At 43.5% G+C, this 19,135-nt stretch overlaps 4 protein-coding genes across 6 annotated transcripts; 3 read left to right on the forward strand and 1 right to left on the reverse strand.

The window, feature by feature from the left end:
- Positions 1-1,679: 1,679 nt before the first annotated feature.
- On the reverse strand, positions 1,680-4,112 carry LOC136428076 (growth arrest-specific protein 1-like). The gene has a single exon (XM_066417345.1). The coding sequence runs from the start codon at positions 3,424-3,426 to the stop codon at positions 2,563-2,565; it is 864 nt and encodes a 287-aa protein (XP_066273442.1). The 5' UTR covers positions 3,427-4,112; the 3' UTR covers positions 1,680-2,562.
- A 1,937-nt stretch (positions 4,113-6,049) lies between these two features.
- Positions 6,050-9,066, forward strand: LOC136428077 (fibulin-2-like). Its single transcript, XM_066417346.1, has 3 exons — positions 6,050-6,279; positions 8,021-8,164; positions 8,672-9,066. Exons 1-3 carry the CDS (start codon positions 6,078-6,080, stop codon positions 8,761-8,763), a joined length of 438 nt encoding a protein of 145 aa, XP_066273443.1. The 5' UTR covers positions 6,050-6,077; the 3' UTR covers positions 8,764-9,066.
- Positions 9,067-9,624: 558 nt separating this feature from the next.
- LOC136428080 (uncharacterized) lies at positions 9,625-15,750 on the forward strand. 3 transcript variants are annotated; one of them, XM_066417354.1, is made up of 6 exons: positions 9,625-9,955; positions 12,025-12,259; positions 13,198-13,353; positions 13,696-13,796; positions 14,104-14,208; positions 14,591-15,750. In XM_066417354.1, the coding sequence occupies exons 2-6, from the start codon at positions 12,079-12,081 to the stop codon at positions 14,894-14,896; spliced, it is 849 nt and encodes a 282-aa protein (XP_066273451.1). In that variant the 5' UTR covers positions 9,625-9,955; positions 12,025-12,078; the 3' UTR covers positions 14,897-15,750. The 3 variants fall into 3 exon arrangements, with proteins under 3 accessions (XP_066273451.1, XP_066273454.1, XP_066273452.1); XM_066417357.1 differs by having other exon boundaries at positions 12,028-12,259; XM_066417355.1 differs by lacking the exon at positions 9,625-9,955 and having other exon boundaries at positions 11,882-12,259.
- Positions 15,751-16,707: 957 nt separating this feature from the next.
- On the forward strand, positions 16,708-18,357 carry LOC136428081 (uncharacterized). The gene is made up of 3 exons (XM_066417358.1): positions 16,708-16,841; positions 17,382-17,448; positions 18,030-18,357. Exons 2-3 carry the CDS (start codon positions 17,394-17,396, stop codon positions 18,314-18,316), a joined length of 342 nt encoding a protein of 113 aa, XP_066273455.1. The 5' UTR covers positions 16,708-16,841; positions 17,382-17,393; the 3' UTR covers positions 18,317-18,357.
- The last annotated feature ends 778 nt before the right edge of the window (positions 18,358-19,135 follow it).

The following is a 19,135-nucleotide window of genomic DNA, read 5'->3' on the forward strand; positions in this document are numbered from 1 at the left end:
TTTACGAAAGATGGCAGTTATTTTCACAAAAAATAATCATTCCTGATGTACAGTGTGTAATAAATCATATCTAGAATGAGCATTTTAGAAGTCAGATTAGCAGAATAATTACCCTTCTCAAAAGCTGGCTCTGCTCAACACCTTCATGCCCCAAATGACTTTGTTCAAATTAGCAACAGCTGACAAATCTCCCAGATTGTTACCATTACATCTACATATCAACTTTCTCATTATCAAGGCTGCTGTTTGCTTTAATCATTTCCATGTACAGCCCTTGCCAAGTTGGTAGGTCATTTGTATAAGGTTTCAGATCATTACAGACAGTTGAACAAATGGAATTATTCAAAATCCAGCACTCAACGTCCACCACTGTACCTGGTACCAGAACAAATTTGTTTTTACAAATGTCATGACACAATTACGATTGATAATTTTGACTCCTACTCTTGGGTCACCCCTGAGTCTAACCAAGGAGGTTTTGGTCTAACTTTGGTCACCTCTCTGCTAAGCTCTAGTCATTATTTCTGGTAATGGACCTCAATGGGTCTGTCTGCAGCCACTTTTCTTGTTATCCCCAAACAAGTTTGGAATTTCTGCGTGGACCTTGAACCCTTAAAATTCAGATGTCAGGAGAAAATAACTTGCCCCTTCGGCATTTCCTTACTGGGTACTGTAACAGGTTTATGAAATACAGAGCTAGAGGCTCTCAAGGATGACTGCCTTAATTTGAGTTCCTTTAAGGTGTTGGTACCTGCAGCTTAAGAGCTCCCTCCGTAGGTACACAAGTACAAGTTCATGGGTACATGAGGGTGAAGTTTGTGGGTGAAGAAAACCTTCATGTCGAAAAGATTTCAGTACAAATGGAACTTTTTTTACTTCAGGAGTCCAGATTGTACAAAAAAATGGTACCAGCCTGCATAGTACCCATATTTTTTATAAACATGGACGACTTGTCACTGACCTAGCTGGTACTTTGTTTCAAATGGCTGAACTTGTGACTTCAGGAATCACAGATACTGAGAAAACTTTAGATATAAATTGTTTTAAATTTTTCACCTACCTTACTTGTGTCAATCCAAAGATATTATTTAGAATATATCATTTCAGTGGTAGGTTCCAACCAATGTAACACAATACATTTAAAAATGCAGTTTAGAATAAATTGTTTCAGTGGTAGGTTTCATCCCATGTAACACAATACATTAGGGATTATCTTGTAATTTTGTATTTTTACAATGCTGTCATCTAGACATCTGTATTAACCACAGCAGTAGCTGGGCTGTAATTAGTACTAATGTAGTCCTATCAAAAGTACAGCTGACATGTGTAAATGATAAAGAATTAAATAACATTACTTACTTACTGAGTTTACCATCAAAAACGTTGGGCTGAAAATAGATTACACATAATCTTTACAACTGATCAATGTTCAAAATGTAATGTGCACTGTTTAACTTCAAATCCACTGAAGTACCTATCCTAGCCTGTGTTATCATCGTCTGTTATTTTAGCCAGAGACCAATCCTGACAAAATACTCCAAACGACCGAAACGTTGAGATAACTGGGCAGGAATGTTTCTGTAGAAGACCCTGGTAGTGTCAGGTACCAGCTTGACTAAATAGTAAATAGTGTCTTTTCTGCTATCGGGCACGATGCATGACAACTAAAACAACTGATCTCTCTTTCTTGTCTTTTATTTGTCTACAAGTCCGTTTGCGAGATATAGTATTTCTGCACGTTCGCAAACAGTATCAATGTGGATGACAAAAACGTATTAATATAACACTGGTCAAAATTGAATCACAGGGAAATAATTATGGACGTATTGCCCGCACAGTATCCACCCACACGGAAAGTCCCAGCATATTCCGACGTTTATCCGAACTTTGGTAAATAAATACTCTGCCTCTGTAATTGTGGCACGTTGTACCAGGTGTAGTATGTTTGTTGGCCCTTCTGTGGTCCGGTAAAACCGTTGTTTCCACATGTGGTTTTGATAGGAAGAGAGCGCCTTGGCCCAACTTGGCACCGGAAGACTACATTCATTCACAAAGAGGGGTCACTCCCTACAGCGAAACATTAAATTCTTCAAACTTCAATATTTTGGCATCATTGAAAGAATGTTAACTGTATAGGGGTAATGAAATATAAACTTGTTTTATGTACTTTACAATTGATGCATTGCTTAAGCCCTGCATAGTTTCGTATACAGTTGTATATGACACGAATGTCCCTAAAATAAAGTGGCAGATACTCCGACAGGCTTGCCCCGATTTAGCGGGGGCTTGAGGCGAGCGCCTTCAGTTACAATTACAAAGAGTCGATATAACGTAATTCTTCCCACACCATCACCGCTAGCAAAAATACCACTTACCAAAATAGACAAAAATATACAGAAAATCTCTTCCAATATATAGACTTTTGGCTGCTCTAGGACAAAGCTTACAAACTGTACATACGCTACATAGTCTGGCAGTGACACGTTTCAGTTAGTTTCTACAAGGGTTGAATAGCCTCTCGTGTTTGCACCGCGTTAAGTTTTGTGCAAATTTACTTAAGCGTTACCCTACAATGGTCCGATGGCTAACAAGTGTCAGGAGGAAGCCCAGGGATAGAAACCTTGTCCTTGCGGTGGAGTGTAACGAGGTTGGAGCTGTGCTGGTCGGTCCTGACTGGTTCTCCGAGTTGGAGTTCCCTCCCTCCCTGCCCCCAGAGTTCCCATGACAGAGCCGCTCCATGTTGTTTTTGATGGCGACGCAAATGGGTCTTTCCGGTCCGTCGCACACGCAATTTTGCAACAGTTCTACTTCTTCCTGACTGTAGAAATGGTTAATACTGTCCATACACGTTTGGGAACACTCCAAGCCGTTGAAAAGCTGTGAACAGGAGACTAAGTAGTTGTCCTTCGCCTGTACGCAGGCTTCACTTTGGCTGCAAATCTGAGTGGCTTCCGTGCAGCCGACGACTCTGGATGCGTTAGAACCTTCGTACAGCGTCGGCCGGCAGATCTCAACCTTCTGTCTCAGCTGTGTGCAGCGTTGTTCGTCTGGACCCGTGCAGTTACAGGATTCCAACACTCGTCCTTCCTCGTTCTGCAGAAGGGACTGCAGGGCGCTTTGACAGCTGGTGGGACAGTGGTCGGTCACCTCCCCGGTTAGGACCCCTGTGCACGCGTAGACGTAATTGTAATACGCTCGGTAGCAGGAGTCACTGTCCGTGCATGCCACCAGGGCCTCGCCACACGACACATTGGCGTATCTTCCAAGTTTCTCCACCTCTTCGACGTCAACCTGCGTCGCCGCCGTCCCCGAGAGCTGGGAGACCGCGAGCAGGAGAATCACCGGCACCATTCGAGTCGCTGCCGCCCGCGGAATGCCCCCGAACAGCTGCGCTGCTGAACTCCCCCGGCGCCCTGGACCCGACATTACCCTCCTCCAACACTGACAGACACAGTCTCGATGAGATGCGGCTGTGTTATGATTACGTTTCCCCTCGCCAGCCTTGTCCGGGTCGATCCCTTGTCTGTACGTGATGATCCCCACAAATCTTTCCCAGCGCCCTCTCACTCCGAGAGCACAAACCCGACTAGTCGTACGGGTCCGGCGCAGCGGCTTGTATTACTGCGCCCTTAGTCTATTACCGTGACGGGCTGGGGGCAACATTTCCGATTCAAAGAGGTTATTGTTGCTAACTGGTAAGGAGAGACTCGGGCACCACAAAACATGAATAGTGTAGAATGGCATGGGTAATTGATAAACATGACCCGGATCAGATTCTTGTTTCACCTGCAGAGAGTTTGAAAGGTCCGTTCTGGTACTTTGGGAGCCTTCTTCAATAGGATCGTCCGATTATGGAAATGTCACAGTAGGAAATGGATCCTGAATATGTATTGAGCGGGGATTACACGAAATGAGGCTGATTAATTGGCACAAGTGCTGTGAATCCTCTTGTCACTCGCAAATGGGAACGTTTTTTTTCGTGGTGGGGGTAACTAGGCTTTTCCCATGGGACTCCCTCAGGGAATAGGCGTGACTAGAAAACACACCGGGACCGAAGCATGAACAGTCCGACCCTGGGAAAATACCATATATAACAATAGGAATGCAATGTTATCAGAGAATGGAATATCAAAAATGTCACGCTACGCGGCAGGGGAATGGAGCCATGCTATTTGGGAGTTCTAATGAGTTCTCATGATCACGAAAATATGATTTCTTTTGTTCATCATTTCAGTATGATGATGTGTTGCAATGATATACACATAGAGTATATATTGCTTTACTGGAAGAAGTTATGGACATCAGAAGTTCGAACAGCGAACAGAGGGGTTTCAAACTTTTAAAAAAACATTGCTTACGAAAGGTCTACAAGTAGATGGAACTATGTTTTCCCAGGCCAGATGCATATTTACTTCCGCCCCAATTGTCACTTCTCACTACTGAAGCGCACGCAGACTTGGGCAAGATGGTACGCACTACGCAGACAAGCTAGGCTATTTAGCTATCTCCTGTATGGTACCCCAAATTGTTTTTATAGTGGCTGACATGTTTAATCTATGTTGTAAAAAGAACGACCAGCTGTAAACTACTAAACATAACAAATTCACTGTCAGTCGTATGCTAGAGGGTCAAAAAGTAGGTTAGTCAGTACATCTGCTCGGAGATTCACCTATAATGTCGTACATTCTCTTCATGTAAGACGTCCGTTGGCTACATTCCTAGTCAGCTAGTTCAAAATGCAGAAATAGCTCATTTTGAGTCATGGACATACAAATATATCTTTTAATAGCAAAAGGAGAAAAAAAAGTAAAGCAAGAAAAAGTGATAACGCCAAAATAAACAGCGTTTTATCCCAGGGATAACAAAAACGCAGAAACAACAACCCGTATGTTATTCCAGGAAGGGACACCTGGAGAAAATAAACGACTTTGCCCTTATGCCATCTATTTTTCTTATTAGTTCCGATAACACTTCGGTTGAACGTCTGGACACCTGCAGGTATGAGAATTAAAGACTATAAATGTTCTGTCAGCAGACTCACCACTTGCTGTTCCTGAATATATAGTTCTTCCTACTAAATGCAGTAAAAACTCGGACATCTATAAGATTCAAGGCAGTCAATTTTTCCAGTCTGTTCTCAATGTGTCAACGAGGATGTGGATCACAGCCTATTTATGCTTATCGAATGGATTTCTTTGCTTGAATGGTTCATGTTTTCAGCAGACATGTATAGCCGCAGGGCCTCGACCTAGTCTGCACACATGGTAGTAATCAAACTCTACTCCCCACGTTCCGAACGTCGATTAGCTTGGATATTTGCTGTGCCAACTGTTACTAGCCAACCGTCGGAACAGGAACAGTTCAAGAGTCTTCAGATTTCAAAAGTCCTTTAATGATATGTCAGGGTTATGTGATACAACTCAGGTGACCTACAATACGCTATATTCGGGATGTTGAAGTGCCAACGTTATCACGATTAGATATGTATGAAAATGGAGACAGATGCTTTTTTTCTCGGATTTACTCTTTTGGCTGCGTTTTGGCACTGAATGAGACATACTTCGAAGCCTTCATGTAGGGCTTTTTACGGCCTTGTATACTACATGGCGGTACTTCGTTGTTTCAAAGGTCTATGATATACGTTGATACTTGTATTTCATTCCTTATGCCTCCAGTCAACCTCAACATGTTGAAAATATTCCTGTCAGACACGCGGGATAGGATAGCTATTGCTAGTATCATTGGCATCGTGCACTCTCGGCTGGTACTTGTTTCGCAGTGAAGTATCATTTCCCTTGGCTAATGGACTAGACATGTACCCATTGTTTTTGCTTATCTGAAACTAGTAGTATGCATGTTTATGATGCTAGGAAGACAAAAAGAGCCGAGTGTCGAAATGATGGCAGCAGAAAAGTGATGAATATAGAATCCAGAGTAGAGACGCAAACGTCATGACGCAGCCCTTCCATTGAAGTAGTGGCTGATGGTTAGTCAGGTGTGGTCTTTATTTTGTTAAACATTAACCACAGAGCAGGCAGCATACCTGTCGTAGCCTTATCTTAACACAACTCTCAAGAATGGCAGGAAAACGGACGGCCATGTTGTTTTTGGTGGTTGTGCACCTTGTGATCTCCCTAGGGGGTGGGGAAGAGGTGTATTCGGCCCCCGGGGGTGACGAGATGACTGGCCTAACGTGTGCGGACGACATTGGTAATACGTTTAAGGAGGGAGACACCGTGTGGCTTGACTTTGGCTCCAGAAAGTGCTTGTGCGCGAAAGGTAAGGGCGGTGTCGTCATTGTAAGTCCTTGAATCGTGGTGGGCTCTTATAGTTCACAGGCACGCGACTTGCAGCACTGGGAACATGACCAACTATGCGACAACATTTCAAACTTGTCCGTTCAACGGTCACTAGATATGCTAGAAATAAAAGACAGCCATTAAACGTCACGTTCGTACAGAGAGCAGACACCCAGCAATTCGAAGATCGAGTAGACCCTCATGACTCTCGTCCAAGAATTACTGCGTCATCGGTTGCCATGGTCACGATCTGCAGCTGTTGCTGTACGACCCATAAAACAAAAGGGCGTTACAAGACCAGGCTGGGCGGGAACATTTTATCTGAAGAACACCCATAACGTTGTGTTTTGACTGCCCGGTTGAACTTGTAAAAAGGGATTATATTAGTTAATCTAAACCATGGACTGGGGTTGAGATTTGGGTTGGATAGTTTTGCAAATAGCCATTCAGGAAACTTGTGTCCCATTATGTGATGCACGTTATTTCAGACGAGCAAGTGCATGATATTTTCTTTGCCAAGTTTAAAAGAGTGCCTTTCGCCGTGACTGGTGGGCCCGAAAGCCCACGTAAGACTTGTAATCTCGTTCTGTTTATAAATTCCTTACCCTCTCCCACATGTGTTTATTCCAGCAACAACAAGTCGATTTAGGGGGCCTTTTCGTTGTTGACATTCAATTTGTCTTGCCGGGGTTTGCTATATTTACAGTGGCAGTGAAGCGTTAAAACCATTTCAGACTGATTCCTGTCATCGTGCCCTAACCGTCAGATCTCGCGAGATGATTCACCTGCGCGCTGGGTGAGTCGATTGAAGAAGGGATTGCAGAGTAGAGAGAGGGTAGCAGAGAGGAAATAACGAAACTTTCCTTAGATATAATTATCAATTTTGCAAAGTATGATTGAAGTAGTTTGCCTCCAGGGACGTTTCTTTTCAAGGCAGTGTGCAGAGAATATCATATCATATTTTATACAAAATAAAGTAGTAGATCTAGAATTCTCTCTTTTGTCTTAAAATACGCCTTGAGTGCTAGGACAGGTTGTTGTTAATTAATGCTGTTAACGTATTCAGTCCTGTACTAGCTGCAGGTGTTTCCGTCAAGTTATTGACAGCTCCCCTATTCCTCTGGTCATTATAGATCCTCCCCTATTTACGGATATGCCAGTGACCATGTCAAAGTAGGACGAGGGTGTAGCGTTACCATACCGGTCTGTCAGAAGGGGGTGCCCCACTGACGAGGTGGGAGGGACTTTGTGGCCTATATTTATCGCATTTATTTTTCATGGGTTTGACATATGGATAACAAATTTCATTGTACACAGCCAAGGAACCTATCCGAGGTTTGGGTGACCGTCTGTCACTTTCCTCAGGGCGATACTGACTGGTTCTAGTTCGCACTGCAGCTAGGTGTCGCTGTTGCAGCGTGAATAATGCGGTCACAAACGTACATCCCTATCATCACAGTTCGGTAAATAACGCTTGATTGCGTACAAAGAAATTTTCAGAAGATGATTTACAAGTGAAAGTAACTGCAAACAACAAAAAACAAAACGACAAACAAAAAAGAACTTCGTTATCCTCGTTCTCCAGTGTTCCAGATTTTCTACCAACCCCATGAAACTAGTCATAAGAGTGATTATGTGTCAAGACTCAAGACTGAGCTTGTTACTATGGCTAAATAAGGCACTAGTCTAATGTGTTCACGATAAGCTCTACGTTCTTCCAGGTAAGCTGACCAGTTGCAGTAACGCCTATGAGTGCCCTGCCGTCCCTGAAGACTGTGTGGAGACACGTGACATCCCGGACTACTGTACCATCTGCACCAAGAGGGGCTGCAAATCTACCACCAAGGGCAAATATCTCAGCATAGGTACGGATGGTTATAAAAGAAATGGTTCTGTTTTTCTTTTCTGTCGTTGTTTTCATTCTTTCTTTCTTTCTTTCTTTCATTCTTCTTTGTACTTTCCTGACTTTCTGTTTCTTTACCCACCATCCATATCCTTCATAGCCTCCATAGCAGGCTCTGAACCGGCCTTTTTGGGGGCTAAATAATACACCTTTTGCAGCCAGCCCGTAACCATCAGCCACCCCCGTAACCATTTTGCCGGTAGAGCCTGCATCAAAACGGCGAGTCAAAGCGAAATTAAAAAACGCTTAGGGGGATTAACGCAGAGGCATTCTACCGGCAAAATGGTTACGGGGGTGGCTGATGTTTACGGGCTGGCTGCAAAAGGTAGCCCCCCAAAAGGCCGGTTCAGAGCCTGCTATGGAGGCTAATCCTTTCAGCAGTATCACTCCTATTTGATTGATTTCCCTACCCAAATTTTTTACATTTCATAATCTTTTCCACTAATTTTGTTGTTGTTGTTTCATACAGGCGAAACGCACATCCAGGAAAAGGCTTGCATCAGATGCGAGTGTAAGGAAGGGGGCAAACTGCAGTGCAGCGACATACCTGGCTGTGCCTGAGATCGATACATGGAGGGAAACACTGACACCTGCCGGAAGCTTTTAGAACTACTGTGGATTCACAAGAGCCCGCCACATTTTGTCTTGTTCAACGACCCCTGGTCCCTCTGGCATTAAACCGCACCTTGGCACTATGAACAAACGCATGTACTATCTCTTCGAATATGTGTGGCAAGTACTTGCTATAGCAGAACTTAACGACCTTTGAAGACGATTTTCCGACTTCTTACATTTTGCACACTTTGATGATGTTCAGATAAAGACAACTATTAAACTGCATTACTTGAGTGCTTCTTACTGTCATGCTGGGAATTGTTAGGTTATAACGTGTGGACGTGAAACGGTTCATTAACAGAATCAGCACTGGGTCCTATCCTTACACTTCCTCAACGTTCGGGTAGTCATACTAAATAAAACACTAGTAGAAGTAGGCTGTCACAGGCGTGACGTTGTCGACTGGAACGCACGTAGACATACGTATGTACAAGGAGGCAATATTATATATAGCCTATATAACCTCCTTGGTCTGTAGTAAAAGGCATGCATAAGTGAGTTTTTGATAAGGGTGTAAAATTTTGTTGTGATTTGGCATTGTGAATGAATATTATCAACAATGACATGGATCACGTGGCAAAATGGAACACCTACAACAGACGTAGGCTAGAGAAGGGGTATAACCGCTGTATGTTAGATATAAGTGAAGTATCCCATCATGCCCGGTGGTATTCTTTGACGTAAACGGTTGTCTGTATACGTCACTAGCGCTAGATGACGATAACATTACAGCATAGCTGGGCGATACGTCACTTCCGTCCTTCTTCTGAACTGTACTCCTTACAGTACACAGAAGGAGGATATTAGTCTGCTTGGCCTATTATCTTAGGCATTGATCTTGAGTCAAGAAATGCCTAGGTTTCTGAGAATACCTATGAAACACCTTTGACTAGTGTGAGTAAGGCGAATACACTGTCCAGCTTGAGATGGACACAGGAAACTATCCACAGGGAGCACGCCCCCTGTCCCGACCCCCGGCCCATATTCGGCATAAGTTCATCAGAAGGTGTGAAAAATGCATATTCTGAGGCCAAAATGATTCAGCCAGTTGTTTGAGACTTCCTGGTTGAGGCAGATAGATAAGGGTTAACTCCTCGGTATCATCAGACTTCGGGGTCAGGAGGCTCGTCGAGTGAAGGTAAGTAGGATAAAGTGACTGTGCCTATTGTATGTAGGTCAGGAACTCTGTTGGGTTAAGGCAGCCCAGGCTCTAAAATTCGTGTTCGAGTTCGGCCGCGTGCCTGGCCAGCGGCGCGGCCGAACTCGAACACGGTTCGAAATGTTCCACTACGGAGCATTTCGGGGAGCGCAAGGTCTATTACACTGCCCAATCATATATCTCGTCTCAGGTGTACGTACATGTGTAAGTACACAATTGTTTTATAGGCCATGATTTGGATTGTATTACATTCTAAATGTTTCAATCAAATGGTTTGGAAGTTGTCTCCTCCACGAATGCTGCATGAGCCGCGCCGAGTCCTACTAGCGCTAATTTGACGGAGGTGTTCCAAATAGAACAGGGGGTTCTATATGTTCGATATGGTGTTCGAAGGGAACGGCCGTTACGTCACAGGTGTTGGATTTCGCGGGAGACAACGAGCTGCTTGTGTGGGCTCGGGTTATGACATTTACGGCCTTACGCGCAGCTCAAAACAACAGAATTCAGCTTTTGAGTAATCAAATGTAACTTATTATCGCTTTCTTATCAAAATTGTCCGAGGCTATTTTGCATAGATTTCAATTATTTTTAAATTGGGCGAATTTTCAATGAAAAATTACTCCAAATTAGCTGTTTCTGATGTTTCTGCCCCAAAACAATAATGTTATCGACATTTTAAACAAAATAGCCTCGGGCAAAAATAATTTGTATAGGGTTAGCTCTTTCCTTGCAAAATATTATGATGAAAGGTGGTGTTACCGCCTGCGCGCATAAATCCATAAAATACAAGATTTTTTTAACCAAAATGTGTATTTCTAACCCAAAATCCAGCAGTAGAAAAAGCTAGGTCATCTTTATTCAACGTGTTTTAAGTAGTTATAAAACTGTGTCAAGTTTCATCGTGGTGCGACAAGACTATCGATAGTTACAGGACATAATCATATATGTATGGAATAATAATTCCTGGGCCGCCTTAACCCAACTGAGAAATAATTTTCCTTACTGTTTATATGTATGTCGTGCTTTTATTTGTACGTTTTGGAGTAGATTGATACAGTTTATCACATCACGTAAGTACAACGCTACCCTACCGTGACTTGAATGGCATGTAACTGTGTTCTGTATGTAAAATACTCTTTGATCTACTAGATGCAATCCGTAGCAACACCCATATGTCAGTGGAATTTGTAATGTTTCATTTTCAACCTATTGTGTTCGACTTTACACAAGACAGATGTCTTGAAATTGAATTATAGATTGAACACCCTTAGTCTTCAACTAAGCGAGATGAATGACGCGTTTTGCGGCGTCTGTTCGTGCGACGCTTCTTGTAATTTGTTGTTTTACACCAGCGATGTGTTTTTCCTTGGGTTTCTCGCGTTATTGGGGTCAGACCTAAGCCATACATCTGCGATGAGACGAAACCTCCACTATATATGACTAGCGAACCCTTGTTTGATTCTTACCAGCTTACCACTAACTTTTATGGCCAGAGTCCAAACTGTCGTAAGCCATCGGTCTAATACGTACACACTTGAGTAAAGAGACTGGCACGGAGTCATACGCGGATTTTGTTGAAGTAACACACCTTCAAAGTTTCACTTTGAACAAGTCGAACACGCCAGGATCTTTATAGTTTATCTTCAACCATCTGACAACAACAGAGCCAAGCCCCTGCCACGCCCCCAACCCAGCCAGAAAAGACACATTCCTTTACTAACTTTAGTAGCTATAAACCTCAATTACTTTGCGTCCACAACCAATCAGCATTGAGTGTGCATCGGCCTTTTCTTTCCATTCTTCCTTATAAACGACCTTGAGGAAGAGAAGACGAAAGCAAGTCCCCATCTGGAAATGTAAATTACTGCACGCGAGATATCAGATTGGGGTGATCTGCTGACTTGGCACCCCATCGATTTGATGATCGGGTATCTTGTGAATGCAGAGGTGGCACAGGTCTAACGTGGACAACTTTACCCTTAAGTGCAAATCCGACTGTGGTTAATGTGTTTAATCATTCCCGGTCTCTCTCCCTCTTGTTTTTCCAGCAGAGATATTGTGTTTTTTGTGCACGCTATACCTACGGACGCTGGAGAAAGAGCATGGGGAGACGAATGTCCATAGAAAGCCGCTGCCTCGCGACGCTCCTGATCATGTGCGTGATGCTGGGTGTGACGGTTGAAGGCCAGGGGAGGTCGTGCATCGGGGAAACAGGGACACCGGTAGGGGAGGGCGTCACAGTCTACGTCGACTTCGGCTCGAAGAAATGCGTTTGTAGACAAGGTAAGAAACAGAAGTCGACTTGTTTAACTCATAAATCAAATTAAAGTCATAACAGGCAAGAAGACCACCTACGAGGAAAGACGCATGTCACCAGGGCCATGTAAATATTTGTGGTAACCCGTGGCGGAAAGGTTTATGTCTTGCACACCGGGATGAGCAAGTGAATTTCGCAACACAGAGCTATCATCTTGACGGCCACGACCGACACACACTCGACAGGATGTTCCAAACTTGATATACTTCAGTTGGAGCAAACTGTTTGCTTTCTTTACTTCTCTTTCAAGTTATTCAAGTTCCAAACGTGACAAACCTCGGGCCCCCGGGCCCATGCAACTTGATAAGCAAGAGAACTGTCCGTATCAGTAACAGCCTGATACTTGTATCTCTTTACAGACAGACGATAGTTAAATTTATTGTGTGGTAGAAAAGGACCCAGCGGCGGCATGCCGACAAAATGAGTAATTTTGTTGATGTCACCTGTCAGTAAAAGCCTTGTAGAAGTTCGTGGATGATTAGTTCCAGCCACAAGACACAATCATTCGGCATGCGATCAGCCAAGGAAAGCGACCTATGTCAGGTCATAAACTTAAGACCAGATGTTCTTGTTTAAGACGGTGTTCTGGGCAGTTGCTGGTTTATACTGGCACCCTTCAGTGGTCATAGGTTAGGGTAGCTTCACCGTCTGAATCCCAAATTCATTCCAGACTGACGCCAGATTGTATCCGACTAATCAATCAATCAATCGAACATTCAAGCAGTCAATCAATCAATCAATCAATCTTTGATTTGACAATCTTTGATTGTAACCCCTTTGCCATTAATAGATGAATGAATAATTATCTCGTTGTTTTATGCTGTATCGATCCCAATAAAGGAATAAGCTCACGTGCTCAAAAACTTGATATACTACTGTTAATACGAATTAACCTGTTTTGCAGGTTTTTTGCAGGACTGTGTTCCTGCTTATGACTGCCCCACGATACCAGACGACTGCGTTGACCTCCAGCAATTTGCTGACTACGTCTGTAACGAAGGAAAGAAGTGCGTTGAACGGGGGTGTAAAGTGCCCAGCACTGGGGAGATCATACGAAAAGGTGTGTTTAAAGATTTCTCAAGGCTCTCATTCTCAAAGAAAGACTTCTTTCCCTTAAAAACGCATGATGTTTCACCACTTAACTATATGTACATGTGTCTGCAGACAGAGGCCACAACCTTAGGCCGAGGTAACAATATTTCTTCTTCATGCTTCTCGGCTTTTGTCATAGCCTGGTTACTACCATCCTAGGTATGGGGCCCCCGACTTACTAGGATGGCTACTTTTGGCATTCTAAGTTGAGGTAAATCATAACGCTTTTCAAGTAGCTAGTAGAACAATACAGCTTCGCTACTGTCCATTTATTAAGCGTTTGTATCACTGTTTGTCTTTCCATATTCAGGCCAAACATCTGGAGATTGCACGTGCGAAGAGGGCGGTAAGCTGCAGTGCGGCCAGCGGGTCAGTCCACCGGTGTTCCCGAGGCCCCCTTCTCCAGCACCGGTACATGTACAACCTTTATCTTTTAGAAGATTAGCCAAACAATGCACATGGGCAGTACGTCGTTTAGTCCTGTGTGTTTTTTTCTCATTGAATATCCGCATAGGACATATACAGTTTTCTAGAATGTAAATTGCAATCAAAGCATTCACTGCCACCTTCTAATTCATAGACAAACAACTCATTGTGTGTGTCAAAATATGGCCAAACAGCCTGCCGTAATACATTCTTGTGTTGCACGCAAACTCCAGATAAGAAACTTTACGTCTTTTTACCGACTGCATATCAACCTCCGTCCGTCTGTTTGCAGGCGTGCGCTCCTTTCGGAAGCTGTCTGCCCTGCACCACAGACGCCCAGTGCGCTCGACATGAGTATTGCGGCTTCACCTCCAGCTTTTTCTCGGGCCAGTGTGTGGTGAGTGTGGTGTTGGTCCCATTAACATTGGGTAGGGTGGGGAAGGGTGTAAGAATCAATCTCGCATTCCCTAATTTGTTTGTATTGCATACCCGGTAAACCACCTAGATATATCCGAACAGATTTATTTGATCCACTCACGGGAAGGACCCCTATTCGTTTCGATAAGTGTGGTGGGTTCTTTTTTTCGCGTGCTCAATGTGTGGCTCTCCACGAACTCTGGACCTCCATCCTATCCGAGGGACGTCCCTAACCGAAGCTAGGTGCTCATTGTCAGCTGGTTGGAGTGAGGAAATTCGTGTTAAGTGCTTTGCCCTTTCCATTCACTGTTTCTTCTGGATTCGTAGTGTGTTAAATATCTAGCTATGTTTCTTGTCCTTAGGGCCAGGACTGTTACAGTGACCTTGACTGTGAGGGCGGACGTTGTAACGGCGGTGCGGTGAGACCCCGGATGCGCGGGTGGTGCTCCCTTCCTCCCGGGACGGCCCTTGGAGCGGCACCAGTCGCCTACGCCGCGCCAGTCGCCTATCCGGCACCCGGGCAAGTTCAAGGACCAGTTCCGCCACCAGGACAGTATTCATGGTATTATGGCCGCTGGTGGAAGCAAGGCGCGTCCGAAAATAGTGACACCAACTCTGACACACCGGAATCTGTCGGCGATACTGATAACACCGAAGTAGCGAAATAGAACTTCTCAAGGTCGCCGTTGCCAGGGGTGCAAAAAACAAGGGGAAACAAATATAGGGTTCCTGTTTTATCGTGATGTTCAACTAGACTAATTTTTAGAACACTTTATAAATAAGTCATTGTCCATAGTGAAGAGACGTAACGGTCACAACTCACAGTCAATGGTGAAATTAACCGCGAATACACCAACATTTTACGTATGTTTTGACATCTCATATTAGAATCATCTATTGTGTGCGTATATATGTTTCTTTTGTTTGCTCTCCAAGCAGAGGAATGGCTCCGGCTGGTTTTTGACGTGTTTTTATGCGTTTTTGTCGAGCTATCTCATGATTTTTGCCCCGTTTTCTCAATGTCGCTAAGTAAGGTCCGAAAAAACGCTTAAAACACATCAAAAACCAGCAAGAGCCATATTCCGCTGGAGTATATCTTTTGTTTAAAAGTCATCATACTTACGTAGTACTAAAAGTGTGTTTGCAAACTTTGCGTCACTACGTAATTATTATTCGCCATGCTGGACCTTTACACCCTGAAGTTGACAGGTGTAGCCACGGCAAGTGCAGTGACGTAAATATAACATCGTACACACACAGAGTTACACGTCTGATTCTCACAGCCTGTGACACAGGTTTAATCAACCAGTATGGCAGTTAGTAAGTCAAGTACAAACACCATGTTGAATTGGCGATGAGTAACGCCGCACATATATCATTTTGCCAAGTTCATGTTGAGACGACAGTATGATACTCATAGTTCCTTCATATACGTCACTCATTCTTGATGATATTCACAAATGTAAAGGGAATATGACTATAGGTTTCAGATGGCATAAATAAACACCAGATGGGCCAGTTATCAACTGCGTGTAGTTTCTTTTGCTCTTTTGACAAGATTATATGGATAACGTAATCAGGCAAAAATGGAATAAATATAAGAACTTGAACACGAGTATAAAGCTTTTGTTACATTTTCAACGAAGAGATTATGTAAATTTACGCGTAGAATCGAGTTCTTGTCACAAAACCTGTCATTGCACATTGCGTCAAGTCAAGAAAGATTCATTAATTCATAGATCACTGGATGGCATGGTCACAAGTAAGAGAAATAGCTCAATGTCAGAATTGACGAGAGGCTAGTACATGTGACCAGGAAAAGCTGGTAGCTCTAGACTTACGGATCGTCTTTTAAAAAACATCACCATTATGGATACCAATACAGCAGTATTTTGCAACCCGATTTGGGTTGTGTCTAAACTAAGCGGTCTAAATGCGACGAAAGCTTACATTGTATGATCATCATTTCTTAAAATTTGTAGGTGCCGATATATGGATAACAAACTACACTCATATATGAAATATATACTATTGCGTCATTGAGAGGTCGAAGTGATCTCCTCTCAAGGTTGGTTATATTTTCGGCTGAAGTCATTGGGATATTTACAGCACAAGTGGGCTGATGTCATGGGAGGGACGGAAATGTGTCATGCGCTCAGACGGTCGTGCGACAGGTATTTTTCGGAACAACAGTCTCTTTCATGACATCATCTAAATTCTATGTTTCACTACACGTAAGTAGGAAAACAGCCACAGATTTGCGCCATATTCTTGCACTATGTTAGACAAGCAATGGACACACGAGATACGCACTATTATGGATCCACCAAAGCAAGATAACTTTACGATATTCCCATACCGCCAATGGAACACTTGAAATGCGTGTTTAACAGTATCGATCGCGGACTTTCGTGATAACCCAAATTTGTCCAGTTACAAAACGATAAGGCATTTCCGTTCTACCTGTATGTATATAGATTGATAAACAATCGTGTAAAGTAGCCAGATGGCTTAGAGTCGTCCCAAACTTACTACTTATAAGTCCACATCGGTCAGTGTTTCAATCTGCATTCGACAGCGGACGATAAAGGAAGGACGATAACGTGAACCGAGGTACGTCAGAGATGGAAGCTTGCGTTGTCTTTTTGTTCAACTTAGACTTTGGATGCTGTAAGAAGGCAATGACCAACGTTCTAGCTGATAATGTACGTGTGTTGCGTGACACATAAGAGGACAGCACGCATCAGCTCTGAGCCTGGTCTTACATGGCCTGCACAGTAATACGGATAGCAATATTGTCAGTAGTTCTTATTGCTTAGCATTATCGACACAGTTAATGTGTTTTCCGCGACCTCTAGCGGTTCTTTACTTACAAACAAACGTGTGCTTATGGGTTGCTCCCGTTTTTTCTCACTAAGACGTTTCGCTCTTCAGGCGCGGAACGTCCATTGTAAAAGCAATTGCAACAAGAACAAAAGGAAGCCATAAAAGAAGCCAAAGCCATACATCTGATGAAAATCTGCCATGGCGTTACATTAAAGAAATAGCTGTTGCGCAGACCCGTACTTCCATTTTTATACCACCCCATTGAGCCTTCCCGGTACATCGCTTAGAAATCGTTTTAAAACAAATGTATTTTTTTTCTTTCCACAGAAATATTGGAAGATGAAGACCCTGTTGCTCCTTGCTACCTGTGTGATCCTGGGACAGGCTGCCCCAGGTAATGTTGATAGCATCCAGACTAGGTGACATCCTAGGCCTAACGATGTATAAATGTCGAAAACAAACCGAGGCTGTGACGCAGCACTTAACTTCAGTGGGCCCGCACTGCGTACATGTATACATACCGGTTTTCCTGCTAGATTAATATGTGAATGACCAATATCCGCTATACGCAGGAAAAAAACAAACTTTGAGCATTTGAGGTAGTTGATTAGCCTCTACCAGGCTCCATAGGCCGATGGAAAAATAGTAAAAATTGGCCAATAAGACAGATGACATGCCAGAGGAGTTAGCCGGTCGTGGAGTAGTTTCATTAAAGGCCGAAAACTGTACTCCCCGACCGGCTAACTCCCCTGGCATGTTATCTGTCTATTTTGCAAATGTCTGCTATTTAACAAGCGATAAATGGAGCCTGATCATGAGCGAGCTGGCGTGTCCGCAAAGTCTGACGGTTAAAATTTAATACGGAAGATATTTTTTTCAATAATCAACTTTATACATGTATATCCAGCGTCTTTCTACTAAAAGACCTAAAAATGACACCTACATGGGACTAATACATTAACCTCCTGCTTGTAGGTAATCGCCAACGCCGGCAATTTCTGCCCAGTGCTCTCTGTTCCAACGGTTTGGCTCTACAGAAGTTCGCCATGCCTGATGGCGCCCTGTGCCACTACAATCCGCCCGCCATCCTGGCCATCTCCAGCCCTCTCCAGTCCGGGGCCGACGCCTGCCCAGCCCAAGCCGACTGGCTGACCCTGGACTGGTGCGGCGCCATGAGCCGCCAGTGTTACTGCTGTGATGAGGCCACCACTGCAGACCAGTGCCTCTTCTGTTGGGATAACTGCACCCCAGAAACTGTTTAGAGCATCAGGGATCCTGTCAATAAAATCCTCTCCTTCACTGATTACTTGTTGAATGAATCTTTTATGGAACTCCATCTTAATCAGGGGCACGGTTGGGGAAATTTTCAACCAATTGCAAACTTAAGACACATGCCAGAAAAACGTAATGTTTTTGTTTGATACTGACAAAGCCGCACTAAATATTGCATCATTGTAATCATTACAATATAGGTCATACTTGTCCATTGAGATCATTAGAATATTTACAGTGGGATGCGAGGGACAAAACGTGCCAGGTGCTCTATGGATCGTACGACAGGTGTTTCAGGGACTTGGAGTCGACACAGAAAGCTGCTGCTGTTCAAAAGAAATGCCTGTCGTTCAATCCTTTGTGCACCAGACACATTTCCATTCCTCCCATCCCACCTGTACTGTATATGTTCTTATGATCTTGGTGGACAAATAAGACCTATGTACACTTTGTAATATACATGGCATGATTCAAGTTCTACATGTCACAAGGGAAGCAGCCATAGATAACTCTAGAACCATGTTAATCAAACACTATAAACACTAATAATTCTGGATTGTCCAGAGCAAGATAACTTTTACCATAATCCCAACTGTCATTCATGTAACACTTAAACACGTTGGAATAGGACCTCAGGACCGTTCCAATACTTGCAGGCTTTAGGGATAGATGAATTCAGATTTGCCTGCTATAGAAAACATTTCCTTTCTAACTGTATTCAGCTGTAGAGTAGCCAGATAGCTTGAGGTCAGACTGTACCTACAGCTTATCAAATTGAATTGCCCCAAAATATAACAAACGGAACATGT

Source organism: Branchiostoma lanceolatum, chromosome 2 (genome assembly GCF_035083965.1).
Source record: "Branchiostoma lanceolatum isolate klBraLanc5 chromosome 2, klBraLanc5.hap2, whole genome shotgun sequence".
Lineage (NCBI taxonomy): Eukaryota > Metazoa > Chordata > Leptocardii > Amphioxiformes > Branchiostomatidae > Branchiostoma > Branchiostoma lanceolatum.